Source organism: Trachurus japonicus, chromosome 13 (genome assembly GCF_045865225.1).
Source record: "Trachurus japonicus isolate A0001 chromosome 13, Traja_1.0".
Taxonomy (NCBI): Eukaryota; Metazoa; Chordata; class Actinopteri; order Carangiformes; family Carangidae; genus Trachurus; species Trachurus japonicus.
This window is the reverse complement of record NC_140919.1, coordinates 35,596,973-35,615,393: the sequence shown is the minus strand read 5'-3', so window position 1 is coordinate 35,615,393 and position 18,421 is coordinate 35,596,973. Positions and strand designations below refer to the sequence as shown.

The 18,421-nt window shown below is 42.1% G+C and overlaps 1 protein-coding gene across 2 annotated transcripts; it reads left to right on the top strand.

The window, feature by feature from the left end:
• The first annotated feature begins 334 nt into the window (after nt 1-334).
• On the top strand, nt 335-18,421 carry sytl2b (synaptotagmin-like 2b). 2 transcript variants are annotated; one of them, XM_085796228.1, is made up of 20 exons: nt 335-658; nt 2,400-2,574; nt 4,206-4,381; nt 4,783-4,894; nt 5,920-5,968; nt 6,101-6,203; nt 6,345-6,783; nt 6,859-7,070; nt 8,646-11,150; nt 12,188-12,301; nt 12,387-12,437; nt 12,520-12,614; nt 12,702-12,818; nt 13,678-13,841; nt 14,973-15,075; nt 15,204-15,365; nt 15,586-15,670; nt 16,749-16,851; nt 16,944-17,149; nt 17,927-18,421. In XM_085796228.1, exons 2-20 carry the CDS (start codon nt 2,474-2,476, stop codon nt 18,073-18,075), a joined length of 5,046 nt encoding a protein of 1,681 aa, XP_085652354.1. In that variant the 5' UTR covers nt 335-658; nt 2,400-2,473; the 3' UTR covers nt 18,076-18,421. The 2 variants fall into 2 exon arrangements, with proteins under 2 accessions (XP_085652354.1, XP_085652353.1); XM_085796227.1 differs by having other exon boundaries at nt 613-760.

The window sequence follows — 18,421 nt, the reverse complement described above, 5'->3', positions numbered from 1 at the left end:
TCAAGGCTCTTGGAAATACAGAGGAGATGAGTAAAGGTGCTATAGTGTCAGCTTATTTGCATGGATGGGTAACTGAATGGGTCTGCGGACAGAGAGGCCACGGGTCCCTCAGCTCCAAGGGACCCGTGGCTCCAACACAAAATGTTAGGTGGGTGGGCTAGAGGGGGCTCTTTCACCTCTCTGTGCCCTGGGGGCCCCTTTTTTAAATGATCTGCCCCTGACTGTTGGGGCAGATAAACAGTCACGGTGTGAGCAGCCTGAGGAGGATGTTCACACAGTAGCTGTTGTTCACACCCTTTTGTCAAACAGAAAATCAACATGTGGGAACCGAGGACACCTGCTGGACAGTCCTTGATGTTGCAGCACTGATGACGGATCAACACGCCCTGTCTTTAAATGACTTAGACCTACTTCACTCTGTTGTGATTCTCTCTTCTACTTTTACTGCATAAACTATAAAGTCCAAACGTTGGATAAGTGAAGCTTATGCTGCTGCTGCTGCTGTCGCCTCTCGCCGTGTGATGCACATGTCAGATCCTCCCATAGACTGTCTCCACAGTGAGTCCGCCTCCTCTCCTCCTCTCCTCACCGCCTGTCCCGTCCCGTCCTGTCCGGGGACTCCAGCGCATCCAGCAGCAGCTGCAGACCTGTGGAGGAGGTAAACGCTTTGTTTAAGCCTGTGCAGTTTTTTTTTTTTAGTACCACGGCAAAATGGGAATCACAGGAGCGGTTTGACACGAGCCTGCAGGTGTCCTGTAAGGTAGGCCACACGTCCACAACTAACTCTGGGAGTTAGAAAGTGTAGGGGTTGTAGACTCCTGAGAGGAAGAGATGAAGGGAGGAACTGGTAAACCTCTGTCACTGTCTTTAGACGACCTTTGTCTGCAAAGAAAAATCCTGAGATTGTCAATTTTGGATACTGCAATGTCTCCTTCCTGTAAATGCAGATTTAACTTTAGGTGACAGTTTTATTAAATGAATCAAATTCAATTAAGATCACAAAGCAGAGGAAAACAAATGACAGACAAGGGGAAATGTTCAGTCCTGTGACCTCACTTGTATCTCAGAGTGTGTAGCTGCACAATAACATGGCACTGTCAACACAGTGTTGTATCTTAAATTAAAAAATATATAGGCCTAGTACTTAAACTAAGGCTGTCATGAAATGCTGATATTGATGGAAGGAAATGTATCTAAAAATGATATTGTTGTAAATGATAGGCTTTAATATCTGAAATGAATTTGAGTCAAACCCAAACAACAATAAACAAGTTAAGGATGGATTTGATTGAGCAACTCTTCCTTTTTTCAAAATGTCTGTATTTAATCCCAGTAATATTGTTATCGTGAATTCTTTTGGCCACGTGAATATCTGATATCGTGACAGCTCTAGCTCCGGTTCAGACAGACTATGACTGTGAGACTGTCTTTCTTACCTGTTGTGTCAACAACCAGTTTCCTGAGTAAACATACAGAAGCAGCACTTTATAGGCAGGGAGACTATTTAGATCCTTAGCACTGGTAGTAGAAGTACTTCTTAAACACTGGAAAAAACAAAACAAAAACAAAAAAACTCTACTATAAGTAATAGTCCAAACACACATAATTGATACACTTATAGGCTACAGTATCAAAAATAAGAGGTCTACTAAAACGTCCCAGTGGTTGATACATTATTATTCATCACATTAGACTTTTAATAAAAGGAATATTTTAGTGGTGTAGCCGCTCAAGGTGGAGCTTGTTAGTTACGTTCCCATCACAAGATAAATGTGAGGGGTCCTGAGAGAACTTTTTCTTCTCTTTACTTTTCTCTTAGTTGTGTGTGAATGTTGTTGACCATTTCAGATTCAGTTATTTAGATACGAAGAAGTTTAGAAATGGAAATGTCTCTTTTAGGCATCTGGCAAATGGCTCCATCTAGACTATGTATTTGTTGATTACCTTTGTGTCACACGACAAAAAGGTTGATTTATAACAATGAATTGTATCTTATATCACCCTCATGAGTACAGGAACATGAAAACACTCAATGTTCTCAAAAGTCTCACTTGTGTGCAATTAAGTAAATCTACTTAGCTGATGATCACACCTCCTTTGGGTGAATTGTTGGAACGGTTTCAAGTATTGCAGATGTTCCTGGAAGCAAATGGGTGTCACTGCATTTATTGTCTACAATCAGAAGATGTTATAATGTTTTGATTATATAATAACACACTGTGCTAAAGGCTCCAGCTTTATGTTTTTATGTTGATGTGCTATTATTTTGTTGTTTTCATTTTTTTTTTTATTAGTGTATTTGAATAATTCTTAACAATCACAGTGGTACTGGTATTTGTTGGAAGCATGTTTGTTCTTTTCAGGTTGAAACAATGTGAATTTGCTGTTTTGCCTGACAGTGACAGACCCAGCCGGCGTTTGTTCCCTGCTGCCAAACATTCCCACGTCTGCTCGCTGAGAAAAAGCAGGAACCATGATCGACCTGAGCCACCTGACGGAGGAGGAGCAGGGGGCCATCATGACGGTGCTGAGGAGGGACGCCGAGCTGAAGAAGGCTGAGGAGGAGAGAGTCAGGTAGAAATATGTGTCTCCTTCAGGCTGTTCTCAGAATCATATTATAAAACCAATTGTTTTATATGAGCTGGGTCAAATTTAAGCAAATATCTTTGTATTCATGTAATGCCATTCTAATGATTTAATAAGAACACCCAACTCTTTCCATTGCCTGTTTCGTGACACGAGGCCTTTGTGGATCCAGTAAACATACCAATGAGGACTTGTCTGGCTATAATAGAATAACACAATAACAGCTTGGACAGATATACTAGTTGCCTCCATTGCTTAGAAGCCTCAATGTCAGATGAGAAATTAGATTACAGCCAAGTTCAAGTGGACACGGAGGAAGGGATTGTGCCGCTCTGACCGACAGGAATAGAAACCCCCTTAAGGGTGTGATGGTGAGAGACACCTCACCTGTGAAGAGCCAGATGACTGCACAGGGTTTAGCAGTTCGAAAATCCTGATCTGCCGCCTTTCAGGACTGTGTTCAAGATAAACGTTAAATATTGCAGTTTAAATTTACAGTCAGCTGTTCCCAAGCTCTTCGTTGAACCTTTGGGAGGGGTCAGACATTCCTCACGGTGTATGTTCAGGGCACGTGAAGGCAAACAACAGTCCTCGTGTCTGTTTTGGCTTCTCCCGAAGAAAGGAGAAGCGGTTTCATTCCCATTCACAATGCATGTAAACTAACAACAACAAAAAAAAGGAAGAAAAGAAACAAATGTACCCTCTTTGAGGATGTGCTTCATTTCAGTTTCAAGAGTCAAGAATGTCATGAAACATTGTGCTTCTCATTGTGAGTTTAATGGAATTGGCCGACCAGCTTTTTTATCAGCAGGAGGCTGAATGCTCGCTGTGTCCCGACCAGTCTAGTGTAAAAGGATTAAGCCAACAGCCTGTAATAATGTGCTACCCTTTTTTCACATGACTGTTGTGGTTCAGTGTCAAGGAAAGGATGCGTTGGAGCGGTCATTTAAGGAGGCAGGAATTTCTTTTTTCCCTCTGTAATTCAATTTCAACTTGATGGGAATGTTTTTTCCGAATTCCTCACTTTTGACAGATCATGTGCAAATGTTATATAAAGCAGCAACAAGTAGAAAGTGGTATAGTTGAAAACTATATGGCACATTAAAAAGGAAGTAGAGGATTAAAAACGGTATAAAAGAGAATCAACGGAGGTTTAAGTAAAATAAAAACAAAAATCATGAAACCTCATCTTTTTGGCTTGTATTGCAGTTCCAGTTCCGACATAAAACAATCTCCAGTTGAACAGAAACTCATTTGTGCATGTGGCGTCAAGAACTTCAAAACAGCCCGTGGTGCTTTGTCTCTTCTTTGTGTGTCGGTGGCTTTATATTTCACCTCATATTTGGAGATTAGTGCCGCTCAAACTGAATAAAAGTGGTGTCCGATTCTCCATTCAGTGCAGCTTTAAGCTTTAAGTGTTGTCTTGTATTTGTTCATTGACAATAGAGTGTCTTCTTGTGTCTCTGCGATACTGTGCTGCAGAGGAACAATGCCATTTCGAGTTTTTTTTATACATTTTTTATAACTTTCATTCAGGATTAACATGGTGCATGAAAGAACTATCAATGACCTCTTCCCTTAAGCTCTTGTTCATTGTTTCCTTTGTGTTTTCCCAACAGGAAACTGGAGAAAATACTGAACAGCAGCAGCAGCAGCAGCTCACAGTCAGAGAGCAAGTTAAAGTACCTGACCGGAGAGTGGTTTTACGAGGCCAAGTCTCGCCGACACATGGACAAGATCCACGGCTCGGAAATCATCATGGCTTCCATGAAACAGCGGAGAGCTTCTGGTTTAGGTGTGTTTCTTCTCCACCGAGGGCAAAGGAATTTCTTTTGAGCACATTTGTAACTTCAGCTGATGTGGCTCAGTCACAAATGTTATGTTTTTCACCTGTATTGCAGCAGTGGCTTTTTGACTTTAGAGGTATTTCCCCCCCTCTTAGCCAGTGCTCATTCCTGCACTGTGCACTTTCATGTATGTCACAGTACTAGAGGAATATCAGAGCAAATTGGCACAGTTTGTGAAAATATTAAATCTAAACCCCAGGCAAACATTTGATCCTTTTAGTCGCCATCTGTGGGATCCTAGAAACCCCTCAGAGGACACGACCCCCTGCTGGGTAACAGGTGACAAAAAAATAACTACATCAACTCAGCTTAGCTTTTCCTTCCCTTTCCCCCTTTTTTTTTCCTGCAGATGGGTCTCTCAGAATCGAAAGATCCAAAACACCCACCAATCGAGGCCCAGAGGTCGTCGCTCCACCGAAGCCTGCCAGATGTTTGGACGCACTGCAGTCACAGGAGATAAAGTACACCATGATTTATTATTTTAAGATCTACCCATTGGTCTGAGGTGGCAAGTCACTGATTGGGCCAACACAAATCTCACCTCACTTATGAGTGTTTCTTTAAATCTCTCTCAGTGAAGACTCTCTCTCTCTCTCTCTCTCTCAGTGTATGAGTGTGTATTTTGTGTGCACGGTGTGTGTTGTGTCTTGTGACTCAGCCTGTGCAAACATAGGTGGTGCTGACAGCTGACTGGGGATATGTCTTTTGTTTTACAGCAGCTAAAACTTGTTAGCAGTTCAGGATGTGGCTTGACATACGGAGAGAAAACAGATCAAGAGTTCAGCAAAGTATTTCACTCAACCGAGCCCCCGGCTAATTACTGAATGAATGAGAAATGACTGTTGATGTCAGTGTCGGGGTTATTTCTGGAATGAGACTCAGGATATTGCTGTCCTGTGGTACTGATTTTCGGCCATTTTTCGCCTGTGATGATATTTTTATACTTTGTTTAGAGTAACTTGATTATTGCACAATTCTGAACACAGTGTACAGCTCATTCCAGCCAAAGATGCTTTCTCTATTAGGGCTGAAACTCAGCAAGCAACACAAAACGTATGTGCAGTGAAGTAACTTTGTGCCACGGCAGGAACGCGTTTAATGACCTTACATAACAGTGTGGTCAATATTGGGTTTGGCCAAACTTGTGTACTCTGAGAGGGCCACGAAGAATGTGATAACCCTAACTGTAACACGTAACTCTATCTGCATCTGCATATCTGATCATTTGTTTCATTGCAGCAGTAACATTGATTTAAGATTTGTTTTCCTGTATTCAGCCACAAAATACCAGATGTTTTCTTGATATCAGCATTATTTACAGGCCAATAAACTCCAGTTATGCTAAATAGGCTATACTTTTAAGCAGTGTACACATGTTGTTAAAATGTTTCTCCTCTGTGTAACCTGGTCTCTACAGTAGTGTTTGTGTTTCTTTTACGTAAATAGATTTTTTTCTCACAAACATTTCCAATCTGTTTTTCTCTAGTGACACTGAAATGGAGAATCCAAATTCAGAAGTTCGCTCTCCAAGAACGGTGAGTATGTGTTAGAGAACAAATTGGCCACACATATTTTTTCCATTTCTTTGGAGTTCTTTGCAGACTTGTGACAGTTGTATTGCAGCCATCATGATGTAAAACATTCATTTTATTTCGTTTTCCCTAAAGCCGAGGCATAACCCTTTCAACCGTGCATCCCTAATTGTTGCTGAGCCACCTGAGAATAATAACGACGTGTCATCGAGTCGGGACCAGGCATCATCTGAGACAGGTTGGAATCAAATTTAAAACTGGCAAATACATTTGGGATGGAGCAAAACAGGGAACAAGAGCACGATTCACAGAAAATAAATGTATGAAGTAATAACAGTGTAGAGGTGATGACTCAATGGCCCTGTTATGTTTCCTTCAGAGCCCCTATCTCCTCTGAAGAATCACCCAGCAGGAGATGCCAGTCAGACCTCGGGGGGGCTCGTCACATCAGAGGGCTCCTCTATGGGGTTCAAACCAGTGCCAAAGAAAAGAACATTTCTCTCAAGACGTCGCAGCAGCCAGCCAGAAACCAACGGCCTGGGGTTAGACATTCAGGTAGGGTCGACTGGGATCGTTCCTGCCCCACGACGGAGCCTCCAGCGTGGGTCTAGTGGGGGCTCTCCCCAGTCCTGCCTAAAGAGCCAAGATGAAATGCCTCAGAAAAGTGCAGTTACCGTGTCAAACCAGGCGCCTCAGCCTGTTCAGCCTCCCAGCCCTGCAGACGAAACCTCCCAGCAGCCACTGCCTGGTGTATGTCCGGTTTCCTCCACTCCCAGCCTGGAGAAAGAGAGGATCCCACCTTCCATAACAAGAGACAGGTCAGAGGAAAGGTCTTTGCAAGTCTTTTACCCAAATCTTCAATTAAAACTCATTAACACTCCTTTTAATATCAGATCGGTCACATACATCAGAAGTGACGTGTCCACTGAGAGGGAAACCCCACAGAAGAGCGAGGAAAGAGATGATCAGACCCAAAGAGAACATGCAGGAGTGCATGCTGTCATCCTCAACTGCAGCAGCGTCCAGGACTCAGACAGAGAACACACCAACAGTGTGGGGACAGCGTCAAGGCAGGAGGAGTTGAGCTTGACCCAAAGCACTGTGGGTGAGTTCAATAACAGAGGCACCCGACAGTACATACTCCACTCAAAGGGATGATTGAACTAGTTCAGTGTCAGGCTAGGCAGTGGTCCTTAACCTTTCTGTCAAGTGGACTGTTAAGATGAAGTTGCTTAGAAGAAGAGCCGTGAGCTGTTCAACCTAAAAATGTGACGTTTTCTTCTCAGATTGTTGCATTTTGAGATCTTACTGAAAGGCAAAAAAAATCTAAAGTTAGAGGAAACATGAGGAGAAATTAGGGTTTTTTGTTATTCCTCTAATTATCTAGTGGCCCCAGATTTTTCTTGGTACCGTGGTCCTAGAGGGGGAACCAACTGAAAATATAAGGTGTGATTTCAAAACCTGCACATTGCAAAATATATGCACTTAAAGGGATAGGTCAACATTTTGGTAAATTGGCCCATTGCCATAATCTCTATAATCTTGGGAGTAGGTTCGTTACCTTTAATTGTCAGTGCAGGCTATTTTTAGAACGGCGAAGCAGAGCCACAAGCTGCTCAGAGCTGTCTCTGCATTTGCCTTGAAAACAACTCTGTCTCGTAACGTTCCGTTATTATCTCATAGCGTGGCGAATGTGCAAGTCACAACTTGTCCACGAGAGCCTTTTGGAGTTGTTAGATTGTGTATTTGAGTTTGGATGAGGGAAACCAAGAAATTCCATGAGCCTCCGTAGCGTAGCTCTGTGCAGCTCGCTGCTCTGCTCCGCCGTTCTAAAAATAGCTTTCACCGACAATTACTGTAAAAGTAACAAACCTAGACTATAGGGATTATGGCGATGGGTGAACTTGCCAAAATGTTGAACTGTCCCTTTACAGTAACTATGCAGTTACTGTAAAGCAGATGTGAACATCACTGTAACAGCCGATTAAAAATACTTCAGTGTAGCAACTTCAGAGCAGACAGATTTAGTAGTCATTACAGTAATTACGTAAACAAATGCCATATATGGTGGCAAGTACTGCAGTTATTATGTAATTGTGTCGCGTCCCTGTCAATATGGTTACATAATTAGTGTAATTATTTGCATAATTACAGTAAAACATATTATAGTGGAGTTATATAAGGAATAGAATAAAAAAAACACAGTGTAATGCCTTATCCACTGCCCATGCATGTATGCAGACAGTCATGCCAGTGGCTCTTTGTGCTAAATGCAAATGTCGTGGTAGCATGCTCATAACAGACATACTTTTGTTCAGTTTGCTAACATGCTAACACTTGCTAATTAGCTGTAAACATAACGTACTATGGAATGAGAAGACAATAGATAAGACAGATAGACAGATAGATAGACAGATAGATAGATAGATAGATAGATAGATAGATAGATAGATAGATAGATAGATAGATAGATAGATAGATAGATAGATAGATAGATAGATAGATAGATAGATAGACAGATAGATAGACAGATAGACAGATAGATAGATAGATAGACAGATAGATAGATAGATAGATAGATAGATAGATAGATAGATAGATAGATAGATAGATAGATAGATAGGTTCTGACCAAGTTCTATTTTCTGACAAGTGTTTTCTTCTCATACCTTTCTTCTCAGATCAAGATCCTCCTGTATCTTATGATCTCAACTTCATTGATAAGTCTGATCAGCAAGCACAGAAGAAATCAAATCAGAAACATGTGTTCAAGTTATCCACCCAGACGACCAGTCCCACTGGTGATGAGGAAGACTCCATTGCGAAGGTGCTGGACTGGTTCAACCGCAGCACAGACAGCAGTGACTGGCTGAACACAGACAACGGCCCAGAGGCCAAAAAGACCTCCGACAAACACGTAGACATCAGCGCGTTAAGAAATGAAGATCCGGTGAGAAAGGATAGTGGGGATTTCATAAGTGATAGGAAGAAGGACAATCTAGAAATGAAGAGAAGCCACCTACAAAGGCAGACCAATGAGGCTAAAGAGTTCAGAGCAACAGACAGGCAAACAGGCAGCAAGGAACTGACCGAAACACGAGAGGAGGTGCAGAAGGATAGCAGAGAAAGAATGCGGTTACAGGAAGTGAAAGACAATGACGATGAAAGTCAACCACCCAAAATCTCTCATCTGAAGTCATTCTGGGAGAAAAGCAACATGGGCCCTAAAATACTTATCAGCAAATCAATCACACCAAGCGACGAAGGACACAAAGTTGTTTACTTCTCAGCAGAAAAAGACGTAGAGAATAAACCGCACACAGTCTCTGATGTGCCCGCTGGAATATGCAGTGGGAGGGGGATGTATGATAAGTACGCCTCCAATGAAAGAGAACAACAGCCGGTAATCAGTCAGTCACAGAAAGATATTGCAGACACTGGACACGTAAGTAACAACCAGCCGGCAGACTGTCTGGTGATGAATACTTTATCTCACAGGAAAAATAATGACCCAGTATACAACCCAGATTATTTAAAGTTGCTATCCAGCCCCCAAGCGTCTGACAGAACGGGCTCAGACACTGACATTTTATGTGTAAATAGGCTCAGTCAGCAACCGAGATCAACCATCCAGTCCCGACTGAGTCCAGAGTCTGAGAGCGTCCCTCCAGTCAAACCAAATCCGGGACCTGACACTATTTCCCAATCAAGAGAAACCCGACTGCAGGAAGAGCTGTCAAAAGCTCTGCCCGTGTCTCAGCTGGATACGTACGTCCAAACAAGGGACTCTCAGGACGCTGAGAAGGTCTACTTCTCCAGAAACAGCCCCTACATGGACTATAAGCAAAGCGGGAACGAGATGCAAATCACCTCTAAAGCGCAACTCCGCAGAGGTTCAGTCGATGAGCTTAAGAGGAGAGACAGTGAGGACAAAAGCATTCAATCGAGCAAAAGAAAAGAGGATGTGTCTAATAAAGACAGAACTAATAGTTCTCAGTCAAATAGACAAAGTCTGCCACATCAAGAAAGCACAGCAGAGAGGATCAAGCAGCTCAAATCATTCTGGGAACAGGACAGGAACAAGCCAATGTTTTACACCGGCAAACCTAAACCACTTGGGGAAGGTAAAGTCAGTCGTGGGGCAAATCAGGCCAAACTGAATAAAAGATTTACAAAGTCAGAGTACGATCTGAGGTCGATCGGAAACGATTCAGGCAGCGACGGGGAAGACAGAAATCATAACTTCACTGTTCTTCCTATGAATCAGAGAATAGATAAGTCGTCGCCGAGCCTCAGCACCAGCCGGACTCAGTTCAACACCCTGCGCGAGTTCTGGGACGAGGCCACTTCAGATACCAAGGGAACGCTTTCCTTTGACAAACCCAAAATCCCTAAAAGGAGAGAGTCGCTAGGTGCCGCGCTTCCATCTCTGGAGTTCAAGAGCGCTGACCCAGACAGTTACCGCTTGTCCTGTCCTGTCGAGAAACCAAGACCAGCTGCCCTGAAATCCTCCCCGCAGAGCAGATCCAAGTCTCCGCACGACAGACAGATGGGGTCACGGTCCACAGCGATGAACGACAGCAAAAACAACCTCTCTAATTACGCATCTGAGTCCAGAAGGAGCTCCAAGGACTCAGGTAGGGAGGAGAAGTCCATGAAACTGTTAGGCGGTTCAGGAAAAGAGACTCGGCCCCCGAAGAACAGAAAAGACAGCTTAAGCAACTCAAGCAGTCGGGGAAATTCTTTGCGTCGAGCCACAAGCATGTTCTCCCTGACCGTCTCCGACGAAAAAGATCAAGGCGAGCTGAAAATGGACGTGAGCCCCGTCCACTCCCAGAGCAGGAAGCAACGGCAGAACACCGAAGACACAGAGACCGTGGCTCCACGCGCACGAGCTTTTGTCCCGAGAGATTACCGGCATTACCTGGGCATGACGAGCGTACACACCTCGCTCGCCCCCGCCGTGAAGGACGAGGGGCCCGACGGCAAGTCCGGCTATGAGTTTGACCTGAGCGGGCCGGTGAGGGCCAGCACCCCAGTGAACTCAGAGGAGCGTTACAGCAGGAGGGGCAGCAAGTCCAGCCAGCGCCCCCTGTGGGCAAACTACAGCAGTTCAGACACTGGACAGGAGTCGTCTGTGAGCAGCACGTCAGAAACCTGGTCCACGGCCAGGATCAGTTCAAACCGTGAGTCCCAACTCACCATGTCAGTACCAAGTCACCAAACAACTGACGCTGTTCTCAGGCACAATTTTTTTTTCTTTTTTTAAAGGACCAGTGTGTAATATTTGTCAAGGTTTATTGGCAAAATCTGAATATACTACCAATGAATACATTTGTATAAGTGTAAAATCGCTACAAAATAAAATCTGTTTGGTTTTCATATCCTTATAATTCTTCTTTTATATATATAGTACATACAGTATAGCAAGGGTCTTGCTTAGAGAGTGTCGCCATCTTGCGCCACCATGTTTGTACGGAATGGAAAATCCAGCCAACCAGAGAGCACGTTTCACGTTCATGAATGAACAATATAATTATTTAATAGATAAATAATACAATCAGAATGCTAGATGTAACTGTTTTCCCTTCATTTTACACACTGGACCTTTAAAATATAATTTAGGCCTATAATTAAAGTCAATTCAACATGCCGTAATTGCTGCTCTTGAAAGTGTTACTTTAAAGAAGTCACTGGATGAAACAGGACATTAAAAGTTGACATTTACATGAAAGGTCAATTTGACTTTATTCTTAGAAAAGGAGAAATCTTTTGAACTAATGTGTTTTGACATTGGCCAGCTCCTGCTGATTTATTATCATAGTTGCTTGTATCCAACAGTATCCTTAATGTCATGTCCGTATGAGATTATTTGCGTTGGCTGTGGCAAATCTCTGTAAACAGTGAGTGTACCTGTGGTCAGCTGCCCATGTTTAATTTGTGGGCTGGGTGAAAGCTGCTTAGCTCTAACTTTACAGGCACCACACAAAAAAGAAATGTTTCACTGAACTACCACTTGACGGACTGTAAATCCCTCAAACCAGGGGGTTTACATCATTACGTAAAGCAAGTCATGTAAGCAAATGTAGACAGGTCAGTAAAAAGTCATCTTTCCCATAGTCAATAATGAAATTACACAATGCATCAAGTAATTTGAGCATGGAAAACTGTAAGCTGACAAATAAACCTAGTTAATTATAGGTTTTTTTGCGCTGTACTGTAGGTGAAAATGACGACGATTGCCAAAACCTTGTAAGGAAAGCACTGAGGCGGGCTGAGGCTCGGCCTAAAAATATGGCTAAAAGTATGGAGGACATCACAGCTTCCTTATCACCACGTGAGCACATCATCAACTTCCAAGTCAAAAGTTTCCCATCTGCACTGATACTTGCCTGACAGATTTCTTTGATTGTTTCTCACAGGTCAAGAAAGAAGACAAGACCCAGCTTCTGACCTCAGACGCATCAGTGATGGTAAAAAATTGCCTCATCCTTTTCACTATGGATATTTTCTTCCACTTGCAGTCTGTTAAACTTTCAATCAACTCCTCTTTAGTATCGTCCATCCCATCGCCCTCCTCATCCTTATTTTTGGATCCAGAGCACCTGAAGAAGATGAGCAAATCAGTTCCTTCATTCTTACAGAAGGAGGTAAAACCACCGCTGTATCTTTTAATCCTGTAGGTCAAAGTCTGTTCTGCATCCCTGTGCACACAGCTTTCTGGGTCTGTGTTGCAGGATGCTGGCAGGGACACTGACTCCACCTGTGAGGACAGTTACCACAGAGGAAGACTAATGACGGGAAGCTCGATGACTAACCTCACCAGCTCCTCTGGCATGGCGTCTGTGTCCTCTGTATGTTCACACGCAGCAGCGTGCATCGCCAAACCACAAGCATGCTTCACTTTCAGACACTCTTGTCTTGATCTGCACTGCTTGGTGGTTTTCAAGCCCACATTTTTACTGTTTATTCCCCTCTTAGTTTATAATTCAGTCTCATTAGAGGGACTGAGTCATGGAAACCCCCACAGAAAAGCTCCAGTGAGCGGCTGTGTGCTGGGAAGTAAACAAGTGGTTCATTTGCAAAACTAGCCAGTTTGTCATCACCCTTGAAGTCCTTACCAAAACAGATAAAGCATAAATCTTATCTTTGTTGTTGTCCAAGTGTGCTCACTGTTGCCCCTTGTGGCCATTTGGGGAAAAACAGCCTGTCTGTCTGTTTTCAAGCTGACTTTTTTGTTATTTTTTTGCTTGAGAAAAGGCTTTGAGGTTGAGGAGTGGTTACTTTTGCAAATGCATGTCTTGTATAATGTATGTAACTGCTATCTACACTGGGGCACAGCCAGGACACAACAACTTACTGGACCATTTCTATTGAAAAAAGGCAAACAAACAAAAAACATTGAGGAGCACATGGTCAGTTGTGACTTTTAAAAGTGTGCTCCTCTGGTTTTGCAGTGCAATCCTACATTTCCTACAATGCAACTTGACTGCTGTCAGTCAAAGATTTGTGTGTTATGCAAGAATCAGCTAATATAGAGACAAGGTGTGAGTCTCAAAGTGACAGATTAGTTTAACACATAACAGACTTGCCCAAATCACAAACTGTGCAATACAGAAAGTTTCTGTAGAGATTTGCAGTAGCAAATGTATCATGTACCACTGCTGATACAAAATACAAAATGCTGTGTTGTTTGTTTGTCTGCACCTGTAGCTGAGTGGGAGTGTAATGACCATGTACAGCGGGGACTTTGTGGAGGTTCAGGGAAACATCCAGTTTTCCATCAACTACATTCAGAGGCTCAGAGAGTTTCACATCTTCGTGGCTGAGTGCCGAGACCTGGCCGCAGTCGACCCAAAGAGGGGTCGCGCCGATCCGTGAGTACTGTGGTCTCAGATAAATGTTTACAGTACATGCTGTATGTGACATTAAAAGGGATACTTCACCCAAAATCGATAATTCACCACCATTCATGCCAAGGAAGGGTTTGGAGAACTTTCAGCGTCATCAAAACGCTTTTGGGGTCCGGCTGGAAACGGATTTTCATTGGCAGCGGATAGAGCTCACTTTTCATCCAAATCCTCCAAAACTATGTGTACATCCATACTGCTCGTCCGTACTGACCAAAGTGTCCCAAAGCCGCAACTTGAAAAAGTTGTTCGGCAAGATTTTCTGCAAGATATTTGTTGATCGTTGTAAACCATTGGATGTATGATGTAAACACAGAGCATCTCGCAGCAAATCTTGCACATGTGCACAAACATCAACAGAGCCACTGGGAACTACTGCTACAACAAAAAAACAGAGATCAAATTATTTTTTTCCAAACAACTTTTTCATGTGGCGGCTTCAGGACACTTGGGTCAGTACAGACGAGCAGTATGGAGGTATTTGGATGTTTTATAGTGTGTGTTTTGGATGATTCAAAAGTGAGCTCTATTCACCGCCATTATATGTTGCCAGCTGGACTCCAAAACTCCAAAATTGTTTTGATGACTCCAAAAGTTCTCCAAACCCTTCCTTGGCATGACGGTGAATAGAAAATTGGTGAATTATCGATTTTTCGTGAAGTATCCATTTAATCAAAAACACACACCTATTACAAGGAGATGCTGGCAGATGTCACACACAGGAGTGGAAACTCACAACTCCACCGCTTTCATTTTCATTTTCATTTCAAAGGCCCTGAAGACAGATTTACTCAATTAAGCTACAAACCAGCCAATGAGTACAACTCAAACATTACATTTGACCAGTTTTGATGGCATCAGGTCAAGGGTCAGGGTCAAGGTGGCTTCACAAAATACAGTTTTTTGAATACAATATTGTAGGAATGTCTCACATTTGGTGCAAAGATCTACTTGAACTCTAAATAACAAACCAAGTACATCTTGTTAGTCACAGATTAAAGTTTAAATTTGACAGTAAAGATCACTTTAGTGTGACCTCACATAATAACTTTGTAAGGTGTACCGGTATGTCAACTTTTTTTATTTTTGCTCTTTAAGGTATGTCAAAAGTTACCTGGTACCTGACAAAGCTAATCTGGGAAAGAGGAAAACATCTGTAAAAAAGAAGACACTAAATCCAACTTTCAATGAGATCCTCAGAGTGGGTATCACACATACACATATTGCCAGCTGTGCTCAATACACAGATACTTTCTCACAGTGTCATGCCTAATACCTGGTGTGCCTGACAATCAAACAAAAGCAGCGCCCTTCTCTCTGTCCTCACAGTATCGTGTTCGCATGGAGTACCTCAGAACTCAGACGCTCATTCTCTCCGTTTGGCACAACGACACCTTTGGCAGGAACAGTTTCCTGGGTGAGGTAGACGTGGATCTCTCCAAGTGGGACTTTGACCACACCCAGATGAACGACTTAGCTCTGAAAGCAAGGGTACGAGGAAAACGCACACACACCCAGACTGCTTTCTCCACAGTTTATCTAAACTATGTGGTCAGATCGCTCACTTCTCAGGAGTCTACTTGAGCTGATCGTATCACATGCACCATACATTAGCTATTGTGCAGCCTGTAAATAAAAAGGAATCTCAGAGCTCCGTGATGGATTTTTGGATGCCCTGTTTATGTAATGTATCCTCTGTAAAACATTTCAGACTGCACCCACTCCAGCACCTTCGAATGGGCGAGGAGAGATGAGACTAGCCATTCGCTTCCTGCCACAGATCACACACAGTGAAGGTCAGAACCTTAAATTAATAAAAATGAAACCACTTTTTTCATAAACTACACAGGTGATTTTTGATTTTGTCAGCTACTTGTGGTATTATTTGTATCATTGGAGCAGTTTCCACCTACAAAAAGCAATGTTATAGCTTTAAAAATGTTCTGATTTATGCTCTCGTTTTTGATATCCATTGCAAATAATGATCTAAAAATACGAGCTCTGAAATGACAAAAAAAGAAATTAATTGTAACTATAGAACCAGGTAGAGAATTTTGACATCCTCGAGTCTAGTATGTAAAAAGATGAAGACACAGGACTTGAGTTGTGGCTCACAAAGGCAACATGCTCTCTGTCTTTTGTAATAATTCAACTCAAAATAATAATAATTTCTTAATTAATCAAGGTTTTTTTTTACTTTAACAATGAAAGGGTGCATACAGTGTGCTCTTTCAGTTTGTTCATTTTAATAGTTTGTTAAAAAAAAGTTATGTTATATAATTTAATGCGCACAGTTCGTAGGAATCAAATGTATCTCTGTGTTGTTGAGTGTCTGTCCATCGACAGTTAACATAAAACATAATTAATGATGGATTTGCTGTTTAAAAGTAGATTTACTTAACTACAGAAAATTATAAAAATCTGGTACGAGTCAAAAACTGAGATGGCGATTAAAGCTTCCAGGCAAAGCTAGTGACATTAGTACATATACGTTTTCTCCATTGTGCTTGGATTTAGCCAATTTATTACGTTTTTTAGTGGCATCACTAAAATGTTTTGAATTACATGTCAAAGCAAGAGAAATAAATACACATTTATTTGATGCAGTAAGCAAGAGTTTATTCACTGCAGCCTGATCAGGGTGCAGTAAACAGTCAGAGTGTTGTTACTGCCTCTTGACTCACTCTGGTTTAACAGAAAGCACATATTTCTATAATATGATAACAGTTTATTTGGTATAATGGATGTCAGAAGGTCAGATTCAAGTCTTTATTAGGTTGTGATGGAGCAAATGTTGAGTTATTGAACTTTGGTTTCATAAGGCAGAAAAATTGCAGGTATATAAACATTTTCTGTGTCATTTGCTCTTTACAGGAGTAACTAAAGACAGCCCCAACACCGGAGAGATTCACATTTGGGTGAAGGAATGCAAGAACCTGCCTCTGATCAGGGCCACCATTGACCCATACGTAAAGTGGTATGCTCAAAATGTTTTTTGCACAAGAAAGGATCAGTTCTAAGTTCTCTGCTTTATCAGTCAACATGTTTCTTTTTGCCCGTCACCTCAAGCTTTGTGCTGCCGGACACGAGCAGGAAGAGTCGGCAGAAGACGCGGGTGCTGCGGAGGACAGTGGATCCAGTGTTTAACCACACGATGGTGTATGATGGGATCAGAGAGGCTGATCTAACAGAGGCCTGTGTGGAGCTCACTGTGTGGGACCGAGACAGGCTAGCGAGCAACCTGCTGGGGGGCCTGAGGCTCGGAGCTGGAACGGGTACGCGTGGGAGGGCTCCATCATATTCATAGGAATCATAAGAGTTGATTTCCATCAGTTTGGGACTGAAAAACATTCAAGTGATTTAATGACCCATGAATCTTTCCATTATTTTCTCTGTTAACTTTAGTCAACATGTTTCCTAAAGGTGACACTTTCACATTCTTTGAACTTTAATCTGAATATTTGCTCAAATAATTTAAAAATGTTATCTCTGTAAATCAACTAAACTGTTCAGATTTCCCCCATTTGGATGTAGAGTCGTTGTTATCTGATGGTTCGAAACCATTAATCATACATACACTTTTGTATGTTGCATTGTTGACAATATATTAGTCAATGAATCTAACACTAAAAATCTGTGCAGATGTTGACTGGCTGTAAAACCATTCAGGTCACAGAAGGATGAATGCATGTGACACCTCATCGTGTGTACATAATATTGTCACACAGCAGTTTACAGCTGTGTTTGCGCAGAATGATTTAAGCTGGCAGCAGCTGTGGCCATGAATCTGAAAGCGTTCGAAAGAAATCAGAAACCTGAGCTACAGCTACATCAAATTTAAAAACATTTCTAGATTTAAAGATTGTCGTTGAAGTTTCAGCATTGTTCCCAGTTCCTTTGAAATGGAAAATATAGCTATATAAAAAAACTGAACTGTGTTTCATGCTAAACATATACATAAGTCCAAACTCTGTATAAATGGCAAAGGAATAAAACACACAGGTTTTCAGTGAACGGACATGTTTTTAATGTTTTTGTTTGTCTCTATGTAGGTAAAAGTTATGGAGCACTGGTGGATTGGATGGACTCCACTCCCTATGAAGTGGCCCTGTGGGATCGCATGATGGCTTCCCCTAATGAATGGGTTGAGGACGTACTCCCATTACGGATGGTGAACTCTGCAAAAACTGCTTTCAAATAAGCAGAACACATTACCATACCAAGTGCAGAGGCAATGTTATGTTTGAAAGGTAAAAACATAATACAACACAATACAAATAATTACAGTACTTAGGCCTAATAGATCCAGTGCCCTGATGTAAATTTAGATTTCAAAAATCTGATGGTAAGTGAAGACACTGAAGTGGAATGTGGCTGTAAGTAACTTGTGGTACCACCTCAGAAAGCAATTTCAAAGCATTGCGAACACATTCAGATCTTTGATGAAGCTCCACAGGTGTTTCAGGAAAAGGAGAAATAATGTTACACAGGAAACAAATACCTCTGGAGAGTGAGACACAGTTGGAACTATCAAGAAGAAACAAGGT

Excerpts from the sequence above, each read along its gene's own strand:
- sytl2b (XM_085796228.1), top strand. The coding sequence starts at position 2,474 with ATGATCGACCTGAGCCACCTGACGGAGGAGGAGCAGGGGGCCATCATG. Across the intron at positions 12,819-13,677 it reads GCATGGCGTCTGTGTCCTCT|CTGAGTGGGAGTGTAATGAC; the intron begins GTATGTTCACAC and ends CTGCACCTGTAG. Across the intron at positions 15,671-16,748 it reads ACAGATCACACACAGTGAAG|GAGTAACTAAAGACAGCCCC; the intron begins GTCAGAACCTTA and ends TGCTCTTTACAG.